The sequence below is a fragment of the Pseudorca crassidens genome, chromosome 19, assembly GCF_039906515.1.
Source record: "Pseudorca crassidens isolate mPseCra1 chromosome 19, mPseCra1.hap1, whole genome shotgun sequence".
In the NCBI taxonomy this organism is placed as follows: Eukaryota; Metazoa; Chordata; class Mammalia; order Artiodactyla; family Delphinidae; genus Pseudorca; species Pseudorca crassidens.
This window is the reverse complement of record NC_090314.1, coordinates 8285011-8310756: the sequence shown is the minus strand read 5'-3', so window position 1 is coordinate 8310756 and position 25746 is coordinate 8285011. Positions and strand designations below refer to the sequence as shown.

Genomic DNA, 25746 nt, shown 5'->3' with positions numbered 1-25746 from the left:
AACACACCGTCTCCAAGCAGGGGGCTGACGCTCGTGTTCAGATGACGTCTGCATGCATCTTGAGTATCAAGGGTTCAGATAACCCAGGCAGCAGACGGTGGGGATCTGGACTGGAATGTAACCGCGTGTTAGACTCATAAAGCGTGGCCTCCAGACCAGCAGCATCAGCATCACCTGGGCACTCGACAGGAATGCAAATTCTCAGGCTCCACCCTAGACCAAGTGAATCACACACTCTGGGGTGGGGCCCAGGCCTCTGCGCGCTAACTAGCCCTCCAGGGGCTTCTATCCAACAGTCGACTTGGAGAACACTGTGCTAGTGAGGCTTGGACTGTCCAGGCATAGGGTTCAAACGCAGGCTACTACATGACTGGAACCTCTGTTACTGGGAACTCCAAGGCTCATGTAGTGGAGTATTTATTCAAAGCCAAGGCCAGGCCCATGGGTATATAAAGTACCGCTTTGCGTGCCCGTGTATAAAGTAGCGCCTGCCAAGTCTGCAGCCCAGGCCCCTGGCATCTTCTCAGGAAGGCATCCTTTCTGGTCGCTTCTTCTTTCGGGAGTCCGACCCTTCTGGGAAAGGGAGTATGCAAAGGTGTGAACACCAGGAGGATGGGGGCCACGGGGCCCACCTAACGTCCATCTCCCACTCTGGCCTTGGTGGAGTCCGAGGGCAGGGTGCTAGGATGGGTCCTCCCCGACCTCATCCTGTCGTAACACCAGCGGGTCTCTAGCTTCACGGAACCCGTGCTCAAGCTCACTGCAAGCCCCAGATAGGTCAGCTCAGTCGGCTGAAACAGGCCGTCCAGCAGGACAGCCATTCTAGCGAGCCCAGCGTAAAGCAGCAGGAGCAGCAGCCCTTTGGGATTGACGTTAACGTGAGATGAAGACCACGTGGCAGCCGAGTCTCGCGAGATTGCACTGACCGTCTGATACCCTCGTAGCAGCAGCCCAAAGGCCAACTTGCAGGGAAGCTTCCCCGGGATCTGAGAAGCGAAACATATCCAGCCCCCTCCTCTTGCACTCACCTTTCCAACCCAGCTCCAAAACTCCCACATAATCCGGAGTAGAGAGCAGGGGAGCATTACCAGGAGACCTCGGGTATTTTAGCTTGCCATTTTCCCTACAGAATACCTTCCCATTGCAACATGGTGCAGAAGGCAAGGTGCTTTTTTGTCCGGGGGCATTTTCTTTTCTCTTTTTTTATTTTTTCCTAAATAGGTCTTGACTTCCAGGTACTCTGTACCAGAGGTCAAAACTGCTCAGTTTTCTAGATTTTATATTCCATGTAGGGGAAATAGACATTCTTAACTTTGAAATCTACAGACTTCTTTACAGGAGGTTGTAGCTGGTTCCAAGCAAAGACATTTTTGCCCTGAAAAGGCATTGGGACCATAGCTCAACTGATGGGTGGATAAACAAAAATGGTGAATCTATACACTGGAATGGTATCTGGCAATAAAAACAAAGCACTGGTACATGCTATAACATGGGTAAACCTTGAAAACATTATGCTAAATAAATGAAAGCAGCCGGACACAAAAGTTCTCATGTTGTATGACCCTGTTTATCTGGAATGTCTAGAATAGGCAGATCTGTAGAGACAGAAAACAGACTAGGGATGGCCCGGGGCTGGGAAAGTGGGGAGTGGAGAGTGACAGTGAATGTGCATGTGGTTTCCTTTCAGGGTGATTAAATAGTCTAAAACTAGACTGTGGTGAGGATCATACAGCCCTGTGAATATGCTAAAACCATGGAAGTGTATACCTTAACTAGATGAAACGTGTGGTATGTGAATCATGTCTCAGTACACTTCAGTGGAAGAATCTTTTCAACTGCTACTCACCAGAAAAAAGGAAAAAAAAAAAAAAGGCATTGAGTAGCACAACGTGCTATTCACAACGTGAATGCATGTAATGCCGCTGAATTGCAGACTTAAGAAAGGTTAAGATGGTAACTTTTATGATATGTATATTTTACCATAATTTTTTTTTAAAGTTGGGGAGGGAGGAAGACATTAGGGTGCAGTTAGCCTGCTCTGTTGAAGGGTACAGTGGTAGGGAATCCCCAGCTTTCCTGCCTTGAGGGTCTTGGACAGAGCCAGGGAAGGGAGCAGCAGCTGCTTCACATGGAATATCTTCTAATAATTAATATTATAAAACTCTGCCTCGGGGGGGCGGTTATCATCATCTACAGCTATACCCGGCTTCATCTGCTCTGCCTCCCCATGGGCCCTCGTCCTTGGGCTTAACCCCCTGCAAGCCTAGGCTAGTCTGACAGTCTTGGTTATCAAACAACTGGGAAATCTATCCCAAGAGAGGCTGGCTTTTCCTGGAACATCCCTTCCACAACTGTTGGTGTTTGGGCCACTTATAGCCCTCTTCAGTCACTCATTCTGAGGAAGAGGGATGGATTTATGAGTGGATTCATTGTTCACAAGAGTTTTAATGGTTTCCTTCTGCATTTACAAGTGCCCTGGAACAGTGGCCTGGTTCATACGCCTATGATTCACTCTGTGCCTTCACAGCCCTAGTTCAACCATTTATGGGACAAATTGCAGAACTGAGCTCTTTTTATCACTGCTTCCCTGACCCCTGTGCCATTCGGGGGTGATAATTTCTCTCTGACCTTCATGTGAGTATACACTGTCAACCAGCTTCAGCAAGTGTGGCTTCTTGTCTGTCTGCCTAAAGGCACTTTTCAACAGGACTCGATTTTCCACATGTCAGAGGTAACACAGGAAACACCCTACATGTCTGCAGAGAGCAGCGCTGCCCAAAAAGCAGCTATTACCTTCTTGCTTGCACGAGGCAGCGACTTTGCCCTCTGTCCCACCTCTGACCTTTCACATCCGTACCTTCAAGGCAAGTATGGTACCCAACCAAGGCACCAGAGTGACCCCCACATATCCAGAAAGACAGGGAGACTGTGTCACGGGTTCTCCATGGAAAAAATCAGACCTTCCGGAAGCTTAACCTCTCCCACCGCCTCCACTCTCCTCCTCCCCACGTAAGCGACGTCTAAGGGCCACTTCTTAGAAGAAATGCCAGGGCTGAACTCAGTCCAGTTCGTGTGAGCTTTCAAAGTGCCTCTCGTGGGCTCTACCTGCCACATCTTGCTCCTTCCTGAACAGAGAGGAGCTCACTCAGAGGACATGCTTAATTCCAAAGAATCCAGGGCTCTTGTTCTAACGGCCCTTCAAAATGCAGGTTTTCCCCTCCCCACCATCATCACCATCCCCCTTAAAATCTAAGCGCAATTCCACTGACTCCCTCTGGACCCTCTCCTCCTCTTTTCTTCCATCTGCCCCGTCTTTCATCCTCTCTTCCTGAGCCACGCCGTCTCTCCCGCCTTGTGCTTTGCAGTCGGGACCCCTAGGAGGTCTTGCTTCTGCAGCCACATGTCCGATCACCCCTGCTCTGCTTCAGAGGAGGCATTAGGATGGGAAGGGCAGGGCACGGCACCCCTCGGCCTCTTGTGGCTCCGACTCCCACCCCCGCCCCACTTCCCGCAGCTCCCCCAGCAGATGAGCCGTGGATTCTTCAGTCACACAGGCAGTAATTACACCTACTAAGATTCCATGATGGGCAAGAAAAACATGGCAGGAAGGAGGGAAATCAGAGATGATGCTGTGGGAGTCCCCTCCCACCTCCCAGCGCAAAGTGCCATTAACAGGACAAACACGATGCTCCCCTGGCCGCTACCCCTTTTTCCGTTAGCTGTGCTTGGGAACCTCATTAGCACATCCATGTGTGTGAACTTGAACTGTAAACCAAACCCCGTTATAAGCTGAATCTAAACCTTAGCTCTGATTCTAGACTAAAACCCAGCCCCTCTGCAGGGTCCCCTCAAACGCGATTCCATGTCTGTCCACAGAGCAACCCACGGTCCTGCTGGAGCTCAAACCCTCACGGGAACACAGCAGCCCTGCCATCCTAACCCACACCATGCTGCCCACCTGTTAGGGCACGGTGTAAGGCCTGCCCTGCACCACGGCAGCTCTGTGCTAACACCGAGCAACATTTCCTTTCAGGACACGCTGGAGTTGTGTTCCCGGGAGACAGAGTTTAAGAGCATCCTCTTTGCACTTTGCTACTTTCACGCCGTGGTGGCAGAAAGAAGAAAGTTTGGGCCCCAGGGGTGGAATCGCTCCTACCCCTTCAACACTGGGGACCTCACCATCTCTGTGAACGTGCTCTACAACTTCCTGGAGGCCAACGTGAAGGTAAAGTTTCCGGCAGCGCGGAGTGAATCGGGGGGGCACCTCTGAGAAGGATGATGTGGCATCAGCACAGCCAGAAAGGGGCGTCCTCACCGGGGCAGGTCTACACCCTCCCCAAGGGGAGTGAGCAAGTGCAAGTTTACCACAGGGGCAACCCCAAGGCCAGTGTGAGGCTGAGGAGTGAGTACCATGGTGGTGGGGGGGCCAAGAAAGCTCAGGAAGCCCAGTTAGTGCCTCACACCTGGTATGAGCCACCCACTGGTGTCAGTCTCAGGGCCCCCCAGACCACCCTGTGCGCTCCCAGCGTTGCCGGGGGCAGTGATCGGCAGGAAGAGACCCCACACTCACCTGATACGAACTCCCAATTTAACTCGCCAAGGCAGACCTTCTCGTGGTGCGCGCAGCTCCTGGCATGAGCACGGTCTTGCGGAAGTTAAAGAAGCTAAACTCTGGCCACACCTCACCTCCTTTCTCCTCTGTCTGACGTCTCCATCCTACAAAACACACTAACAATCCACGCTCTTCCAGTTAAGGGCATGTGTACGCCATAAGGCTCTTCTGGTTCATGGACCAAACACAGCATCCTTTGGGAGACAATGAAGCCAGCCCAGATGCAGTGCCTCTGCCTCCGGTTCCAGGGTCCTGGGAAGCCCACCACACAGCACACCAACCCTTCACCTGCCGCGGCCACGCGGCTTTCTCCAGGTGGCTTCCACCCCTGTCTCTAACACCCATGAACTTGTGTGCTGTATTTCATTCACTTTGAACTTTCCAAGGAGACGATTAATTAATATGCTAATTAACGGCAGGAAATGGGAAAAGTACCCATGCCCTCGCTTTCCTCCGTTCGACACTGGCATGATTAAAGGACCCATAGGTAGAGACTGACTTCACTGCCACAGTTAATGACTGTGAAAGAGGGAAGGCATGTGTGCAAGAGTGCTGGCGTCTTACCTCTTCTCACTCTTTTTTTTTTTTTTTTTTTTGCGGTACGGGCCTCTCACTGTTTTGGCCTCTCCCACTGCGGAGCACAGGCTCTGGACGCGCAGGCCCAGCGGCCATGGCTCACGGACCCAGCCGCTCCGCGGCACGTGGGATCTTCCCGGACCGGGGCACGAACCAACGTCCCCTGCATCGGCAGGCGGACTCCCAACCACTGCGCCACTAGGGAAGCCCTCTTCTCACTCTTTGATGTAATTCCTCCAGCGTTTAATGAGCTCCCACGTGTGCCCGACCCCGCTGGGCACCAGGGGAGCTTGGATGAATAAGACATTGTTCCTAATCTCAGGAACCACCCTATCTTGTGGCTCACGCTCTGTCCACACATTGGGCCTGCGTGGAGATCTTCCTTTCCTTCCTGTCTCTCAGGTCCCCTATGATGACTTGCGCTACCTCTTTGGTGAGATCATGTACGGAGGCCATATCACTGATGAGTGGGACAGGAGACTCTGCAGGACCTACCTGGAGGAATTCATCAAACCAGAAATGCTGGAAGGAGAGCTGTCCCTGGCCCCAGGTTTCCCCCTCCCAGGCAACATGGACTACAATGCTTACCACCAGGTAGGGACCTGGGTCTCTCCCCAAAGGACTGGAGATGCACATGCAGGGCCAGGGAAGCCCAGCTTAAAGAGCCGAGGTCACATCCAGCGTGGCTCTCAGCCTGTTCAATCTGAGAGCTACTATAGGATTTCTAGCCTCAAATTAGTGATAAAGTTGAACTTTTAGAGATCTTTTTATTCTTGATGTTTAGCTCAATCATTCTATTTGGTGCTCTTTTCTACAAACAACATCTCGGGCATTTATCTGATTGTTTCCATTCAGGATATTGACACAACCATTAGGAGCAAAAATTTAGGTAAGAACTTAGCCAACTTTTGGTAAAGATTATATTAGTGGTTCTAAATAACTTCAGAGGGACATGATCTTGTGGGCAGATCACTCACCCCTCCTATTCTCTGTTGGTTGCTGTGAACACAGACACACGTACACATACCAAGAAAACATTCTCATGGAGTTTTTTCATACTCTCACTTTGGGTTTTCATTTTACTATTACTTCAGCTATTTTTTTATTTTTATTTTTTTTTGCGGTACGCGGGCCTCCCACCGCTGTGGCCTCTCCCGCCGCGGAGCACAGGCTCCGGACGCGCAGGCGCAGCGGCCACGGCCCACGGGCACGAACCTGTGTCCCCTGCATCAGCAGGCGGACCCCCAACCACTGCGCCACCAGGGAAGCCCACTTCAGCTATTTTTAAGGTGTGCATCTTTGCCTATTTACCCCACCATGAAAATGTATTAAAAAGGAATTCAAACAAAAAAACCTTTTTTGTTGCTTGACTTTTGAACATCCCTAAAAGAACTCTTGAATACCAAACTTAAGGGAAATACTGGTCATAGGAACATTAACTACAATCTTTAAACAAATTTTTAATTCCTAAAGTTTAAGAAGGTACGTCATAAAATTTATTTGACCCAGAAAAACTAGGCTTATGAGAAGAAATTAAAAACAATAATTCTCTTGAAAGTAAATAAAAGAATTTTAAAAATAAATGCTTTGAAGGCCTTAGCCAAGAAAGTTGTGCAAGAGCGTCCCCTACTGTCTGTGGAACAAATGCAGGTGATGGGCAATGATAACATGGTTTGCACATTTCCAGAAGACTTCGGTAGAGTTCCCCTTTCTGCATACCTCTCTTTAATCTGTCAGGAGATGCTTATAGGGCTTACCAGGAGTCCAGGAGTGTGCTGGGTGCTGGAAGAAATGCAAAAATAAACACGCAAATTTGCCTTTAAGGAATGAGACATCTTTTACTTAGACTAGATGTTACCAACACCAAGAAATTATCAAAGCTAAACTTGAGGGGTATTTTTTCGCTGTAATGGAGAGAATTGGCACAGAGTGCTCAGAAACATTTGGAGAAGGAAGTCAGTTTTACATGCTGGGGAGGATTTTTTAGGGATGGCAGCCTATGGCCCACCACAACTGACCACAGAGATGTGGTGTTTGGAGACACGTTGTTTTAAATGTTTTTAATTCGAATGCTTTCTGCCAGAAGCAAAGCTCACTTCATCCTACACCAGGATTCACACATTTATTTTGCATACATGGCCCCATGTTTGCATTCAGGTTTATCATCCCTGATTTAAATAAACAGAGGGGAGAGAAAAGGAAGTTAAGCAGGGAGGGCTGGGTAAAATTCCCAGGCAGGAAAAGTATCTCTGAGGGACTCTGAGAAGTCCTCCTTGTGTGTGTGTGGGGGGGGACAGGTGTAGGTCAGGGCACCGTGGGAGGGGCTGAGATTGGAGATGAATAAAGTCAGCTAAGCTTCCCCCAAAAGAATGAGCTCATGAATGTGGAGGTTCTGGAAAACCAGCCGGGCATACACAAACGGACGGTGTAAGGATGTGCCCTAACAGGTGGGCAGCACGCTGAGGTCGGCCAGCATCGGTGAGTGGCGTCCCCCTGGAGGGCGTCCACCTGGAGGGCCAGAGGGGCCCCGGCGTCAGAGGCCTGCTCCGGCCCACTGACTGCCCTGCAGAGGACTAGTCAGGTGGGAGATGGGAGACACGTCTCGTTGGTTTTCAAGTGAACTTGCCCTTGACTTTTTAGTACATCGACGCCGAGCTGCCCCCAGAGTCGCCGCATCTCTACGGCCTCCATCCGAACGCGGAGATCGGCTTCCTGACCCAGACTTCGGAGAAGCTCTTTCGCACGGTGCTGGAGCTGCAGCCCCGGGACAGCCAGGCTGGAGATGGAGCGGGGTCCGCAAGAGAAGAAAAGGTATATGGAGGGGTTGCCCGAGATATTCTGGGGAGCCCAGGACTGCCGAGGTCGCCCTTTCTTCCGCCGGCCGCGTTGGGCTCCACAGCGCAGACCGCACGGCGTGCGTCTTCCCCGCGCATGGCTGGTCCAGCCTCGCCGCGCAGACCCTTCGCCTCCGAGGGACCCGCCGCAGTCACGTGACCAGGCGGGCCCTCGGGGTACCTGGTAGGACGTCCCTGCCGCTGGGTGTGGCAGTGCTTCACTCCTTCCCCCAAAGGCAGGTTTTATTCCGTTTGTCTGCCAAAGTGAAGGAAGGGCAGAGCTGAACAATCGTGGTTTGGGAACCTCGAAACGGACCTCATGGTTCCTTTCCCAAACTAAGTAATTATGGGTGGGGAGCTGTCCCTAGACACCCCACCCTCACTCCGCCAACTAGACGCTCGCGTGGACGAACTCGCTCCTCTTTAAGACGAAAATGCGGTCTCTTTGTGGGAAGGACAGTTAGTCCCCGAGTCTCCTAACGCACAGCTAGTGCTACTAAGCACAGGACTTCCCGAAACTTCAGGAAGGTGGAGGGGAATTGTTGGGTGGAAAGCCAGAGGAGGGTGCCGTGTGGGTGTAGGGTGACCAGAGGCAACCTGGGAGCTCTGTTCCTGGTGAGGGCGCAGCAGAGGGCAGAAAAGGGAGGGGCTCAAAGTGAACCTTCTCTGTGATGCTTAAGGCAGTTCAGTTTCCAACAGATGCGTCTGCTTCACCCCACCTCCCGTCCAGAGTACTACCCGGCTTCCTTTAGTGAGAGGTTCCCTTGTTACAAGGAAACATACTTGGCAGATTAAGGATTAAAAAACCTGGAGAGTTATCGAACTTTTAGGCTTCAGGGATTGATTTTAGGAAAACAAACTGACTGATAGTAAAGGAGCTGGATGTTTGTTTAAAGGTATGGAGTGATGTCATTAAAATGAGTTTCAATTTTAATATGCCTCGGAATGAGCTAGGGAGCATCGATTCTGGGGTCTGGGGTTAGGCCCAGGAATTTGCAGCCCAGCGACTGTGATGCAGGTGAGCCTACTCTGAGAAAGCTGCTCTAAACCCCACTACTCAACCTCTTTTACTCTTTGATGCATAGGATATAATTTGAGAACAAAAGGAAGATAAGAAAGTTTATGTTGCCCAGAATCCAAACCACCTAGCATCAAAAATGTTCCTAGCTTAAAAATGAAAAGGCTGGGACTATGTGAGTAATAGGCTTAGGATTCTTCGGGCAGCATTAAAGGAAGCTTCTAGTTCTTGTCATTTCCCTTCTTCTGACCACTTCAAGAAATGGTGTGTGTGTGTTTGTGTATGTCAGAGATGAATGAAGTACGATCACTTGCCAAACTCTGGAGAACCCAACTGCAGCACAGATACCGGGAAGTGGGCAGATTGCGCTAATATACAGATATTACCCATGGAGGAAAAAGAAGGAGAGAGAAGAAGAGGGGAAAGGGGAAAAGGACACAAAAGAAATTCACGTAATAATACAAATGGCCAAGAAAAATTGTAAAATATTCTCAACATCGCTCATAACTAAATGGAGTTAAGTGAAATATTATTTTTCACACAATGGTAAAATTTTTTTAATGTGAGGATATCCAGTGGTGAGAACATAAGAAAAGATGTACTCCCATCTCTGTTAGTAGAGGTTTAAATTGTAGAGCAATCTGACAATAGCACCTAAAGTTTAAAATGGTCATATATTTTACTCATAATTCTATTCCTAGGAATTCAACCAGTGGAAACACTCAAAAGGGCACAGATGTTATGATATACTTCTTTATTGCAGGATTGTTTATAGTAGTAGAAATGATAAACAGACCAAATACCATCAATGGGGGGATGACTCAATAACTTATGCTATGCCAAAACAGTGAAATAATATATACTGTTAAAAAAAAAGGTAAATCCATAAGTACTAACAAGGGAATGTGTTCAAGATATATTATTAGGTGAGAAAAGCAAGCTGAGGGACTTCTCTGGCGGTCCAGTGGTTAAGACTCTGAGCTTCCACTGCTGGGGGCATGGATTCTATCCCTGGTTGGGGAACTAAGATCCTGCAGGCCACATGGTGTGGCCAAAAGAAAACAAAAACAAAACACAAAAAAAGCAAACTGAAAAATCTGTGTGTATTATGATTCCATTTGTGATAGATAGAAAGAGAAGGAGGTGGGGAGGGAAGGGAGAGCGATGGAGGGAAGAGAAGCAGCAAGGCAGGAAGGAAGATACGGCAGACGTGATAAATATGGGGATGGGTGGATGGATAGATGGATGATGGATGGATGATGGATAGATAGGGTCATATGCATTGAAGGACACCTGCAGAAATTATAAACCAATCATTAACAGTGCTTTTTTTCCCCCTTTGAAGGAAGAGGCAAAATTGTGGGAGGATTTTGCTTCTAATATCAGATGAATCTGTAATATTTAGATTTTTATGATAAGCATTTATTACTTTTCCAAAAGGAAAAAAAAACAGAGGTGTTTGCTCGTGGAAGTAACGTAGATCACATCCCTTGGCATGCACTGCTCCCATCTGAAGTGTCCTCTCTATGTCTGTGGATTTGCTCCCTCCTCAGGCAGGGTCTCCAAGTCCTCCAAGGCCTGATCAGTGACGGAAGAGAGCTGTTTCCCCATGTTCAATATGTTTTGAAACAATAGCTCCAGACTATCTTTTCATTTTTTTGTGAATAATGTCCAAATGACAGCTTGCTGATACAGGGCTGTTTCTTCAAATTCAGCTCCAGAGACAGAACTATGACGTAGTTTTAGCCATTTGTCTTCTGTCTCAGCAGCAGCTTCCAGGTACTGTTAAAATTCCGTCCCAGTTTTTGCTATGACAGAGCCAGAGACCCATTTGTGACACGGTTATGAGTTTTTACTTTCTTTTCTTCTAACATCAGCTCTTTTCCTAGATAATGTATTGTCTGTTAACAATACAAGGCAAAATTAATATTAATAATCCTGTACACGTATAGGGTCCTTTGTAGCTTTCACATGCTGCCACATTCATCACCTCTTTTGGTTTGATCTCTTCACCAGCCCTGGGAGTTGGCAGGGGAGGGGGCAGTGGAGAAAGTTGCTCTTGGAAATTTTTAATAGATGAGAAAATTGAGGTCTAAATGACTTGCTTAAATTCACATGGATGATACATAACAACGCCGTATTAACTCAGTCAGCGTTCTTTGGTTGCAATGAACAGAGGCCAGTTTTGCTGAAATAGGCAAGAAATAGCTCACTGTATCAAAGGAATACACTGAAGAAAGGATAGAAACCACAGTGGCTCTGGGGTCCCAGGGAGAGAGAAGAGTGTACCATCGCACTTCCCTCCACTTTCTGCACCTAAATCCTGGGCTTGAGATTCAATTTTCATGCTCCTGGGAAAGATCATCTGATTGGCCCACTTGAGTCAGTGGAGGGCTGGGCCTGGTGACTGTGCCCCAAAACAGTGGGAAAGAGGTAATTTCACAAAAGGAGACAGGGACCCGTCATTAGAAGAAGAGGGATGAGATGAACGCACCAAAACAACATCCACCACACACGTCCACCAGCTCTCCTGACTCCAGGCAGGGCTGGAAATGGAGCCCTGGCTCCCTCTCTCCCTCCCTCCAGCCCCTCTGCCAGCCACAGTAAGTGGCTGCACTAGTAAGTCTGCACTTTCTCGTTTTTCCTTCTCTGCTGACAGAGCTCCTGGGCTTTACCCATTTGCTTCAAAATGGCGGACTCAGCCTCCCAGTGCTTGCCCCCCACACAGCCCAGAGCCTCGGTGCCTCAATTCCAGTTTTCCTGGAGAGAGGCCCTGATTGTTCTAGCTGCCCTGGTCTGATTAGCTGACAGTCCGTGTGACAAAAGGGTCCGTGGGGTGTGGGAGGAGGTTTATATGAGCTGTGGCGATGCTTCTTCCAGGACCCAAGGACAGGAACTGCAGTGCAGCCTCGTGGAAACTCCGAATGGAATGTTTACATGTCTCCATCACTGCTGCTCATCGCCGCGGCTTCCCGTGCTTCCAAATGACCGCCCTAGGCCCAAGTCTGTCCTATGCCCTCCTAGCTCGATTCCCACAGCTAGCAGGGTCAGTCTCTGGGTTTTTCAACTCCCAGTTCTCAGAAAGGCCTCTGTGTTCATCCTTTTCAGCTGGTCCCAGGAGTCACAGAGAGCTGGCCAGCCTATACGGGAGGCCTTGCTGCGGCTGGCCCTCAGCCCCTGACCCAGTTGGCCTCAGCAAGCGGGCAAGGGTGTGCCCAGGGCACGGATGACTGGCATCTTTAGTGCCACGTGGCGGGGGAATGGAGGCCTTCTGGAGAAGTTGAACCCCGTCTTAACCCTGTGTTTCCTGTTGTGGGGCAGGTCAAGGCCGCCCTGGAAGAAATATTGGAGCGGGTGACAGATGAGTTTAACATCCCAGAACTGATGGCCAAAGCAGAGGAGCGCACCCCCTACGTGGTCGTGGCACTCCAGGAGTGCAAACGGATGAACGTCCTCACCCGAGAGATTCAGCGCTCCCTGCGAGAGCTAGACCTCGGATTAAAGGTGGGCGAGGCTGGGGGCGGGGGAGGGAGGGCATTGCCCGCAGGAACCCCTTGTGGGAGGAGCACCAGGGGAGCTGGAGAGCAGTGGTCACAGCAGCCTCACTGCCTAAGAAGGTGCCACTCCTAGAAACCAGAGTCTGGCCAGGCTGCAGGGAGGGTAAGACAGGCTCTGAAGCTGGGAGCTGGGAAGGCAGAATGAGCTGTGACTGGCAAGCTGCCCGGGAGCCCATGCTCTGAGTGCCGAGGAGAAGAGAAGTCTTGATGCCCTGTGTCTTCTGCTGACATGGGTGGTGTTGCTTTCATGGGACGTAGAAGTGTGTGCTGCATCAAAGCACAGGTTCTAGACAGCCCTGCACCACATCCCAGCTCTGCTGCCTCCTCGCTGTGTGGCCTTAGAGTGACTTAAGTCTCACTGCATCTCAGTTTCTTCACCTGTAAAAGAGGGATAGTGGTCCTACTTCATAGGGCTTTGGGGAGGATTCAATCAATAGGTTTGCATAGAATGTTTAGAGCAATGCCCGGCACGTGGCCAGTACCCAGAAGTGTAAGCTGATGCATTATTATTACCACCCGTCAGAGGAAAGGAAAGAACTTTAATCTTCTGCAACCTCATGGTTATCTGAAAGGCCCGAGATGCTGCACAAGCTCTGACGTTTCTCATGAGCGATGAAAGAATCTATTATTTATACCACCAATTATGTAAATAGATCTATTTTATTCACCATAAGATAATTCCATCAAGGGCCCAACACAAAGCCAAACAGATCACCTGCATGATAGGTGAGTGGGAGGTCCTGCTGCCTTTGAGGAGCTGAGGAAAGTAACTGTTGTCCGTTTACACTGGCACATTTATTAAAATAATTGTAACCCCAGACAGAGGGAAAGTGAGAACCCAGTTTTGTAGGCAGCAGGGAAAGCTCAGCCCAGCCCTGGATGTCCAGGCCTGTGATGTGCTGCCACCCTCGTGCCTGCCTCTTGGAGTCGTATGACCACTGTCACGGGTGCAGAGGACACACAACCATGAGCGTCTTCACATGTGGTCACATAGAAACTATGAAGTAGACTGAGAAATCTGGGTGAGTTTTCTTCAGTCTGTTAATTCCCATTCGGCCCCAATATGGATAGAAGGAAATAAGGAGAAAGGAGAGACGGGAAAGGATGTCGAAGGCTGAGGCTGTTTGACAATGTTACCAAATTATGCGCCGGCTTGTAATCAAAGGAAATACAGAATTCCATAGAACAATCTCAAACGTAAATAAGGACCTTGCCGGTCATTTGATGTGGTTCGGTTCCCTAGGTACGCAGGTATATATTCATAATTATCTTGAGCTTGTTTGTTGCAGTCTTAGCTTAGTGAATGTGTGCAATTTGCTGCAGTCTATCTACCCATCCGACCTCCTATTCATTCACTCATTTTTCTTTCAAGAGCCTTCGCCGCGGTTTGGTGTCATGGATCCCAGTGCGTGCCTGGGTGAGGATGAAGGGGTGGGGAGGGAGTTACTCTTTTCTTCCAGTCTAGCTCGAGCAGGGCTGGTGGATGGCCAGCCTCGGTGCTCTGCCCTTGGGGAGACAGCGGAGACTGACAGGGGAGCCTTCCTCTCCAGACGGACAGTCTGGCGGGAAAACGAGCATACAAATGGATTACAGTGCCAGGCAGGATTGATTCAGTGCCACACAGAGAGAGGTGCGAGAAGAAAGGAAGAAATAAGTATGTGGAATCAGGGATGGCCCCAGCGCAGAAGTGGCATGCAGGGGGCTTTGGAGGAAGAGTAGGATTGTGACATGTGGCAATAAGAAGAATCTTCTAGAAGTCCCAAGGTGAGGAACCCTAAGCCTGTTCTAACAGTTAACTTAGTTTGGCTGGAGCAGAGGGTCCCCCAGGTGAGTAAGAGTGATATGGTGAACTTCTAAAGGTGACTGGTGGTGACAACATTGACCCAGAAGCAGTCAGGACAACGGTCTGTTGCCTTTTTCTCCTGGTCCCCTGTGAGCAGGGGGACAGACAGAGCAATCTCCGCTAAAAAACGCTGTCATGAAAACCCAGTCTCATTAGGACAGGGCCCCAAACTGGCCTGGTCATCAGACTCCCTGGGGGCGTCATCCCAATATGTGTTCCTATCTCCACCCTCCAGTCCCACCAACCTGTGGAGCTGGGGTCTGGAAACCTATATTTTTAGCCAGCAGCTGGGTAATTCTTGTGGCGAGACAAGTTTGTGAATAGCCTTAAGGCAAGTAGGTAGAAGAAAAGATGGACAGATGTCTTCATGGAACAGTGAAGTTGCAAGGGTACAGCGGCAGAGTTCAGAGAAGGAAAAGTTTCCAAGTCTGGGGAAGAGGTTAAGCTGAGCTGCAAGAAATGGGAGTCAGAGAGGAAACAGCTGAAGGGAGCAACTGAAACAGGAGGGGTTCACAGGACAGCCTGGCATGTGTGGGAGACGTGAGGGCCCCACTGGACAGCAGCTGGTACATGGAGCGGTGAGGAGCTCACATCCCAGCTCCCAGCGGAACATGGAAGGAGAAGCATAATGGGAGGAGAGGAAAATCTGAGCGACGTTTTCCTTCCGGTCCTTTCTTTCTCTTTAACAGACACTCTGAAGTTCTAGGACTGTTTTAGGCGGAGCACAGGGAGATGTGGGGCAACCCACACTACCCAGCACATCAAACAGACAAACCCAAATGCCCTGCCCAGACTGGGCACCAAATTAGAAAATGTCTGACTTTTTAAGTCATTAAGTCAATACCCTCAGCATTTTTTATTACGAAATTTTTATTCATAGTTGGCTGGATGGGAAACCATAATCCTACCCAAAAGTACTGGCTGAATTGAAAGGCACAGCTCTCTAACCCCTGAGGACTGTGAGAGCCCACAGCACACAGCACACAGAAGTGGCCACCTGGGAGAGGTCTACCAGCCACAACCGTGTCCCCACAGAGAAGAATTCAGGAGAGTCAGACATCTGGCTCTCAGCCTTACACAATGAAGAACCAGGTCCTGTGAGCATCCCAGAGCTGATTGGTCAGAGGTACTGACTCCCACTAACCAAATGCACAAAAGCCTGATGTACAAAACTCCCAAATGCCAGTTTATTCCTTTACAATCCTTTACAACTAGGTATAACTTTCAAAGCGCCATTGACTGATGGCAGCCTGCCCAGAAAATTCTCTACCTGTGTTGGAAAACTACAAGAGAAGCTGGATTCTTATGCACTGTCCAGTATGGTAGCCACTAATGACAGGTTAACACTTGAAATGTGGCTAGTCCAAACTGAAATGTGTTGTAAGTTTAAATTAAACGCCATATTTCAAAGATATAGGACAAAAAGGGGGAAATATCCTATTAATAACTGTTAATATTGATTAAATATTGAAATATTTGACATTTTAAATCTATTAAGTTAAATAACATATTATGAAAATTAATTTTTTCTTTTTATTTATTTATTTTTATTTTTTTTTGCGGTATGCAGGCCTCTCACTGCTGTGGCCTCTTCCGTTGCGGAGCACAGGCTCCGGACGCGCAGGCTCAGCAGCCATGGCTCACGGCCCCAGCCGCTCCACGGCATGTGGGATCTTCCCGGACCGGGGCACGAACCCGTGTCCCCTGCATCGGCAGGTGGACTCTCAACCACTGCACCACCAGGGAAGCCCCTCTTTTTATTTTTTTAATGTAGCTACTAGAAAATGTAAAATTACACACATGTAATTTTGTGAATTTTAAATGTAAAATTACCCATTCACAACTTGCATTGTATTTCATTTGGGCAGTGCTCTCTTAGATGGAGTCATGGCCAGCCCAGAATCTGGGGCTGGGAAGTATTTTCTATTATTCAGATATTTAATGGCATCAAACATTTCCCCCCTGTGCTTCAGTGGCTAATTGCCCCTCCTAATTGACAAATTCTGTTTTTCTAAACATGTGAAAGATGTTCAGTCTTAAAGCCCAACTTGCTGACTTGGGGAACCGCTCTGGCTCTTTACTCTCATCCGTTGACTCTCATGTGTTGACTTAATAGTTCAGGTTTTGCTTTGGCCCTTTAGTGACATACGGTCACCATCCCACAGGCAGCTGCCCTGGTCCACATGCCTGCTAGAGTGCACAGATGGACCAGCTGCGGTCACCCGCAGTCTGGACGCCAGACTGGGAAGGGTGGAACCCACATCATTCCCACTTCCCTCCACATCTCTTTGCCTCCCGGTGTTTCATTCCTGTGAAAGCTGGTTGCAAAGACCACCTTCAGAGGGAAGGAAAAGCAGAAAGGGGCTGACCCTCAGAACAAGGTGCAGCCTGCAGCCCCTGGAGAAGGGCATATGTGGGCGTTGCTGACCCCACATGACGGACGCTGGCCACGTGCCTGCGAGCCCAGAGCACCAGCCACTTCTGACCCTCCAGAGATGCCCTTTACAGATAGACATTTCTGGCCATCCAGAGGCTGGAGTCCTTAGGTTTGGAATGGAGCCTTTGAATCCGCGCTTTTAACAAGCGCACTGACTTAAAGCAATGAAGGCCTAGAGGGCAAATCAGGTTTTTATCTTGTATTCTACCTAAGAAAGACTTTGAAAGCATTTATTTATAGGGACAAAAAAAATGGTTAAGGCCACATCCAGGTAGCCCTCATACCCACCATAAAGCGCCCCCCAGTCTTTAGTTCTCCCTGCTTTCCCTGCAATATGGACATGGAACAAGCCAGTAACACAGGATCCTGAACTACATCATCTTCTTAAGGATTTAGTGTTCTCTTTGTGAGTTTTCTTTTTGTCGACTCTTGACCTATAAGCACATAAGTGCAGACATTAATCCGTGTTCCACGGGATCCAGGCAGGGGGAGTTTGAGGAGGTCAGGCTTGAGCAGATGGAAGCAGGTTTCTCTCGCGGGGAACTGGAGTCTTTACAAAAGGCCTGCTTACCCACAGTTTGGCCCAGAAACTTCCCGTCTGCCCACCCCACCTCCACCAATCTGGCAGCACCTGAGGAAACGAATTTTCTCTGAACACCTTTTAGGAAACGCTGTCCCAGAGTCTGTAGGTTTATTCCTCTTTTCCTAAGAAAGGGACCCATATTACACTGAGTGAATTTGGAGTGGGGTTCTCTCTGGTTTCTTCTCAACCCCTCCTCTGAAAGTGAGTCATTTCTATGTCCACTCCAGGTCATCGGCAGATCTGAGTTCAGCACCCTAACCACAAGGTGAACGACTTCTTCTTTTCCTAAATCGTTCCTGCTTCACTCTCAAACGGGCAGAACCTAAGAGCACATTCTTTAAGGCTCCATCGCTCACGCTTTCAATTAGTAAATGCAAGATCATTGTCAGAATAACTTCTAAGCAGATAGAAATTTTTAAGAAAGCCAAGTTACACATTTTATGCTTCCCTGCTGTCAAAATGATTTTAGATTTCTGAAGAGTGTTAAGTATTGCCTATACATTTTTTTATTATCAGATTTTATTTTTAGAGCAGTTGTAGGTTCACAGCAAAATTGAGCAGAAGGCGGAGTTCCCATATCCCCCTCCCCCAACCACACCCAGCCTCCCCATCATCAACACCCCCAGCAGAGTGGCCCATCTGTCACAGCTGGTAAATCTACCCCGACCCCTCCCAATCACAGAGTCCCCTGTAGTTCACATCAGGGTTCACTCCGGGTGGTGTACGTTCTACAGATTTGGACAAATGTGTGATGACATGGATCCGCCGTTTTCGTGTCTTACAGGAGAGTTTCACTGCCCTAATATTGCATATATTTTAATCTAAGCCCATGATTTCTTCTTGCAATGAATGTCAGAGAAATAGAGGTTTATGGGACCTCACCATTTTCAGAAGTGGCACATCTCTGTGTAAGGCATGGTCACACCGAGTAAGTGATTGAATTAGCCGGGGGCGATAACCAGGCAACAAAGGACTTCTCTGTACCAGCAAACAACTGTGGCTGGCAGAGTCCGGGGCTCCATGTGAGTTCATCTCTATTTGTCTCTCCGCCGCGGCCCTCAGAGATGTGCCAAAGGACCGGGACATTTTCATCCTACTTTTTCCAGTAGTGCTGGCCCAGTCCTGTTAGGTCAGTTGTGGGATGATTCCAGGGCGGGGGACCTTACCTCCCCACCAACTCACATGGCCAACAACATTCACAGGTGCAAAAAACTTCCACAGACACACCCCGACTCAAAACAACCCAAGACAATTCTGTGGGGAAGCAAATTTATTTGGTGTATTATTTATAAAAGCACTTTATAATTATGTGAGTTAATTGGCCATTGAACACTTAAAATTTTTATTTTAAAAGGAAAAATAAATACGGCCTATATCTTTTTCCTTTTAAGTCTATTGGACTTTATTTTTTTGTAATGAGTCTTGATTTGTCTACATATCTTCTTATCTGCAGTTTAGCCAGCGTGCACTATTATATGCCCATAAACATGTTTTATTAAAACTGCAACATACAGAATTTTTAACACAACCCTGGCAAAAACACATACACTACAGTTTAATTACCAAACGGAAAACTAGGCCTTTCTGTTTAGAGCAGTGCTGTCCAACAGAACCCTCTGTAATGATGAGAATGTTCCATATCTCTGCTAAGGGCACGGTGCCTGCTGATGACATGAAATGTAGCTAATGTGACTGATAACCTTATAATTTTAACTCACTTGTGCTTAAATAGCTTCATAGGACTGATGGTCATCACATCAGACATGGCAAGCCTTACTGGGTACCCTAACCCCCGTGCAGACGCCGCTGCAGTAGACACGACACCTTCAAGAAATTGCAGATCCTTGGCATAACTAAGGTTACAAAGTTTAATTTAAAGATGGTTTTCAATGTACATCTTCCTTTACAGATTTCATCTAGCAATTGGAAGAGGATTCCTCCTTCACTGGAGGAGAACGGAGAAACCCAAGCTTTAGGGTAGGGTGGAATCAGCGTGGAACCCACAGGTGGCTTGAGGTCTGCAGTGGACCTAAACTACTGTCAGTAGATACATGTAGACTCTGATACCACAGGAGTGGGGAGACGACCAGTCTCTGTGAGACAAACCTTGCAGATCAAGTACTAGACAGGGACTGTCATTGTGTCACCGACCCCAGCCGTCATCTCCTGTCTTCCCAAAGATCCCCGAGGCCAGCTGTTTCCAGGGACTTGCTGCCCCTCACTCTTTCCCCTCTCATTCTTTGTCTTCAGGGGGAGCTGACCATGACCAGTGACATGGAGAACTTACAGGACGCTCTGTACCTAGACACAGTTCCAGAGCCCTGGGCCAGGCGCGCCTACCCTTCCACTGCAGGCCTGGCAGCCTGGTTTTTGGACCTGCTCAACCGAATCAGGGAGTTGGAGGCCTGGACAGGTGACTTTACGATGCCTCCCACTGTGTGGTTGACAGGCTTCTTCAACCCTCAGTCCTTCCTGACCGCCATTATGCAGTCCACGGCCCGCAAGAATGAGTGGCCCCTGGACCAGATGGCCTTGCAATGTGACGTGACAAAGAAGAACAGAGAGGAATTCAGGAGCCCCCCTCGGGAAGGGGCCTACATCCATGGCCTCTTCATGGAAGGCGCTCTCTGGGATGCACAGGTAAATCCTGGGATGAGCCAAAGGGCATCCCCAGTGGGCTGATTACATACACATTGCCCCCTGTAAAGTACAATTGCTAAAAGGGATGCCCTTTTTTTTTTTTTTTTTTTTTTTTTTGCGGTACGCGGGCCTCTCACTATTGTGGCCTCTCCCGTTGCGGAGCACAGGCTCCGGACGCGCAGGCTCAGCGGCCATGGCTTACGGGCCCAGCCGCTCCGCGGCACGTGGGATCTTCCCGGACCGGGGCACGAACCCGTGTCCCCTGCATCGGCAGGCCCACCAGGGAAGCCCAGGGATGCCCTTTGAACATCCCTTGAGGCTGTCAAATCATTTCTATGTAGCCAAGGATGACATAAAGAGCGCAGAGTGAGTAGAGAGGTTAAAAGCAACAGACTAGCTGGATCTGAATCCCAGCACTACCGCTTACTAATTCTGTGAAAAATCTCAGTTTACTCAACTGTTTTTTAAAAAATATTTATTTAATTTATTTATTTGGCTATGCCGGGTCTTAGTTGTGGCACGTGGGATCTTTGTTGTGGCACGCAGGATCTTTAGTTGCGGCATGCGGGCTCTTAGTTTCGGCATGTGGGATCTAGTTCCCTGACCAGGGATCGAACCCAGGCCCCCTGCATTGGGAGTGAAGAGTCTTAACCACTGGACCACCAGGGAAGTCCCTACTCAACTGTTAAATGGGAAAACAGAGTTGCTGTGATGATTAAACGAATTAATATGCAAGACACTTAGAACAGTACCTGGTACATAGGGAGTGCTCAAAACTTGTTGTGCGACCTGGGGGTATCATTTCACCTCCCTGGTCCACTTTCCTCATTCATGAGCTCTTGGAGGGCGGGAATCCCTCCTACTTTTTACACTGCTACGTGTTAGCAAAGGGGTGCCAGTGATATCATTTAAAGTGACACTTTGAATGGATTCCTCACTGCAGGCTAGTACAAATTTGAGTCAGCATAAGATCAGAAAAGATGTTTTGTCTCCGATAGGAAACTAGCAAACAAGCACAGGTGGCTGGGATAAATGACATGAACAAGGATGGATAACTCTAGGACAAGTTTACATTTGTTATACACATGATCTGGAAGGACTACTTAGTCAAATATCCCATTTGGCAATATTTGCACTAAACTATTCCTAACAGTCAATACAAAGGAACATGGGAAAACTATTAGAAGGTCTAGAAGATCCTACAAGTCCACATCAATAGGCATAGAGAGCTGTACTAAGTTGAAGAGTGTCCCCTCAAAATTCATGTCCACCCAGAACCTCAAAATGTGACCTATTTGGAAAGGGGTCTTTACAAATGTAATTAGTGAAGATGAGGTCACACTAGAATAGAGTAGGCACTGAACCCAACGATCGGTGTCTTTATAAGAGGAGAATGCTCTGTGAAGACGGAGGCAGAGACTGGAGGGGTGCATCTACAGGCCGAGGGAGGCCAAGGGCTGCAGCAACCACCAGACACTAGGGGAAAGGCATGGGACAGGTTCTGCCTCAGAGCCTCCAGAAGGAACCAACCCTACCTACACTTGAAGACTTCTGGCCTGCAGGACTGTGAAAGAATACATTTCTGTTGTTTTGAGCCACTGTCTTTGTGATAATTTTGTTACGGCAGCCCTAGGAAACCAGTCAAGGGCCAACAGAAAGGACGGTAAAGTGGGGCAGTGTTCAAGCAGCCTGAACGTTGAGAAGGAAGCCTACTTCTCTCTCTCCACCTGAACATTTGCACAAGTCTGGCAGTGGAGATCACATGTGGACTGTGTTAGGTGTAGGGTAGCCGGAGCTAGGATACTAAAGATGCCAAAATGAGAGAAGTGCAGGAAAGATAAGTAGGGGGGAAGCTCAGAAGGAGGAGCACTGGCACTGGGAGGACAAAAGGATATTGATTCCAAACAACTGCCTCCCATTTGTTCATTACCTTGTTTCCAAATAATAAAAACAAACAAAAAAATACCACCCGCCCACCAAGAACTCTTGTTCTCAGAGTCTATATCCCAGAAAGCATTCAGCAAAAAGGGACGGGTGGGCTTTCCTGGTGGCGCAGTGGTTGAGAATCTGCCTGCCAGTGCAGGGGACACGGGTTCGAGCCCTGGTCTGGGAAGATCCCACATGCCATGGAGCAACTGGGCCTGTGAGCCACAATTACTGAGCCTGCGCGTCTGGAACCTGTGCTCCGCAACAAGAGAGGCCGCGATAGTGAGAGGCCCGCGCACCGCCATGAAGAGTGGCCCCTGCTTGCCGCAACTAGAGAAAGCCCTCGCACAGAAACGAAGACACAACACAGTCAAAAATAAATATATAAATAAATAAATAAATAAAAGATTACTATTAAAAAAAAGAAAAGGCAAGGGTAAGGATGTCCAAAATTCCTCTCCTCCATAAAACAAGAACATTGGCAGAAAAAAAAAAAATATATATATATATACACACATGTATATAAAGATATATATAATAAGATATAATATATATCATATATATAAGATAATAGTATAATAAGGTATATATCAAAATCATATATAATAATTTTATACACACACACATATATATATATATATATACCAGAATCAAACTTGTCAGAACTCCGGAAGTTAACCAAAGGCTTTTGGCAACCAGAGCAGTGTTTGTTGAAGAAAAATGACTGAAAAAAGAGCAAGCATTAAATGCAAATGGATTAAACACTACAATTAAAAGGCAGAGATTGGCAGAATGGATTAAATTTTTAAAAACCTGATCCAACTACATGCTGTGTATAAGAGACACACTTTAGATTTAAAGACACAAATAGGTTGAAAGTAAACAGTTGGAAAAGACATGCCATGAAAACAGTAACCAAAGAGAGTTGGGGGACTATGCTAATAGTAGACAAAATAGACTTAAAATTGTTATTAGAGAAAAGACAGAAGAGAGAGGAATTGTAGAGACCAAAAAAAGGCATTTTACAGTGATAAAAGGTCCATCCATCAAGAAGATATAACAATGACAAATATATGTGCATCTAACAAAAGAGACCGCAAAATAAAGGAGATGAAAACTGTCAGAACTGAAGGGAGAAACAGACAACTCAACCATAATAACTGACGACATTAACACCCCGCTACTAATGGTGACAGCTAATGGTTATAGAGTTTCTTTCCGGGGTGATAAAAATATTCTGGAATTTAGATAGTGGTGATGACTGTACAAGTTTATAAATATACTAAAAACCAGTGAAATGTCATTTTAAAAGAGTTGGTTTTATGGTATATGGAAAAAGAAAGGTTCTACCCCTGCTGCCACTCCCTACCATAAACAGTCAGTTGTGGGGACAAGGGGTCCTCACTGTTTACCTTAGTTCTGTTACTTACTATGCCTCATGTCAGCCTCTACCAGAACTGAAGAGGCACATCCTTCCCGTTAAATACATTTCATGGGAATTAAAACAAATTCTGTCCAAGCATAAGGGGCTCAGAATCACCTAGGCACAGGCAAGGAATCCATAAGTCACTCTGGATCATTTCCCAAAGTATGTTCAGAAAACCCTAGTGCCACGAGAAATGAATAGGTTGCAAGAAAAGGGTCCTGTGGTCAAATAAGTTTGGGAAAGACTGGGATAAATAAAGTCAAACTGTTTTCTTTACTGCCAGGACTTCTTGTCTGCAGTGTGCTAGTGTGCACCGTAAAGCTTCAGGTCCAGGGCATGGTAAGCACCACTTCCCAAGCTTATTTCACCAAGGCACCTTTTTGTTCCTCAGAATATTTCTCAGGACTACTAGGAAAAACTTCCCCAGACGGCACTATGGAGACATCTCAGAGAACCAGAGAGAGGCCCCAGCTGGAAAGCTACAGAACGGCCAGGTCCCTGTTACTTGAGTGAAGATAGAACACAGCTCCCTCTGCTCAAAAAGAGAAAATGCTCTAGAGGGTGGAGGACAGCACATAAGAAGCTGGAACAGGACATAACCAAAGCCTTAACATCTAAAGTGTTTGCCGGCAGGGACTGTGTCTTGCTCAGCTTTAAGTCCCTAGCACCTAGCATGACATCTGGCAGATAGCTGCATTCGGTATGCTTACGAAATGACAAAATAAAACTAAGAGAAATTCAAGCCCCAAAGAGATTAATGTGCATATGATAGGCAACAGCTTTCGGAACTCTGCTTCGAGAAGATATTCAGGCTGAAAAACACTGGGAATATGATGTCCACCCCTCCACGGCACCCCATCGTGGGTTGTCGAGAGAACTTAGTAAGGGGGTGGGCCCAGGGCAACCAGGTCTTCCCAGTCTCTCTCCCGGATCTCCCGACAGGAGCAGGCCTGGCTGGCTGAGCTTGGGGCCTGACCTGAGATGTTCTCATGTCCTTGTCCTCAGGCTGGGGTCATCACCGAGGGGAAGCTGAAGGAGCTGGCGCCCCCCATGCCTGTGTTGCTCCTCAAGGCCATCCCCGCAGATAAGCAGGATTGCCGCAGTACCTATCCCTGTCCTGTGTACAAGACTTGTCAGCGAGGACCCACCTACGTGTGGACTTTACACCTGAAGACGAAGGAGAAGCCTTCCAAGTGGGTTCTGGCCGGAGTAGCCTTGCTTCTCCAGGTGTAGCTCCTTGCAGACCCACCGAGGAGACAGAGCTGGGCTGGAGGCTGCCCAGAGGGACCAGTGGAGAGGGCGGACCACAGCCCTAGAGAAAGATGAGAAACCGAAAGCACTCACAGTTCTGAAGAATTCCTTTGGGGAACTCGGAGAGAAGGACCTAAAGTGAGGCAGAGCCAGAGGAGTGTGGACCTGGGAACTAGGGAGAAGAGTCTCGTAACACTGACCCTTTCCTAATAAAGCGATTTGTTCTTCAACTGTGTCTGGTCCAGGCTTTGAGCGTTGCAGAGTCATAAGTTATCATGAAGAGCCCAAGAGAAACGAGCCACAGGCACTTGAGCCCTGACGTCGTTATACAGCCCTACACGCAGCGCCCTAGTTCCCAGCTAGTCCGGGGCCCAGCAGCACCGGCATTGCCCATGAATCAGAGTCTGCATTTTAACAAGCTCCCCAGGTGATTTGTATGCACTTTATGGTTTGAGGAATGTTACTGTGGATCAGGGGGCCACCAAACTTTTTCTGTTAGGGGTCAGATAGTAAATATTTTAGGCTTCGCAGGGCATACTGCTTCTGTTGCCACTGCTCACCTCTACCACTGTAACCCTGAAGCAGCCATAGATGATACCTAAACGAATGGGTGTGGCCACGTTCTAATAAAACTTTACAAAAACAGGCAGTGGGCTAAATTTTGCTGATCACTGCTCTAGAGGATAAGGGAAGTATATATGCAATATTTATCCTTCATTAATCCACACAGCCATTTAACAAGTGTTTAACATATACTTGCCGAGGACAAAACTGCAAACAAGGTGGATTGTTTCCTTGTCTTTCTGTCATCCTTCAGATCATTTAAGAGGGGCCCAAGGAGAACTCTTTCACCTAAAGCTTTTTAACCTAAAAGTTTTCTAGATTTTCCTCTGTGGAACACATTTTCACTGGATGCCCAAAGAGGTCTACAGTTTTAATGAGCTGTAAAGAGCTCTATGGGGGGGCTTGTTGGTTAAGTCGTCTGGGGGTGGGGATTCACCACTCCTTCTAGGATCATTATTTCCACATATCCTTGGAGAGAC

The 25746-nt window shown here is 48.0% G+C and overlaps 1 protein-coding gene across 1 annotated transcript in view; it reads left to right on the top strand.

The window, feature by feature from the left end:
• The window catches only part of DNAH9 (dynein axonemal heavy chain 9), a 300225-nt gene extending 275243 nt beyond the window's left edge, over nt 1–24982 (top strand). Inside the window, exons 64-69 of the mRNA XM_067716537.1 lie at nt 4034–4225; nt 5591–5782; nt 7829–7999; nt 12362–12544; nt 19711–20100; nt 24458–24982. Of these exons, the coding sequence (XP_067572638.1) occupies nt 4034–4225; nt 5591–5782; nt 7829–7999; nt 12362–12544; nt 19711–20100; nt 24458–24685 (1356 nt within the window). The 3' untranslated portion in view covers nt 24686–24982. The remainder of the gene's footprint in view (nt 1–4033; nt 4226–5590; nt 5783–7828; nt 8000–12361; nt 12545–19710; nt 20101–24457) is intronic.
• Nucleotides 24983–25746: the final 764 nt, after the last annotated feature.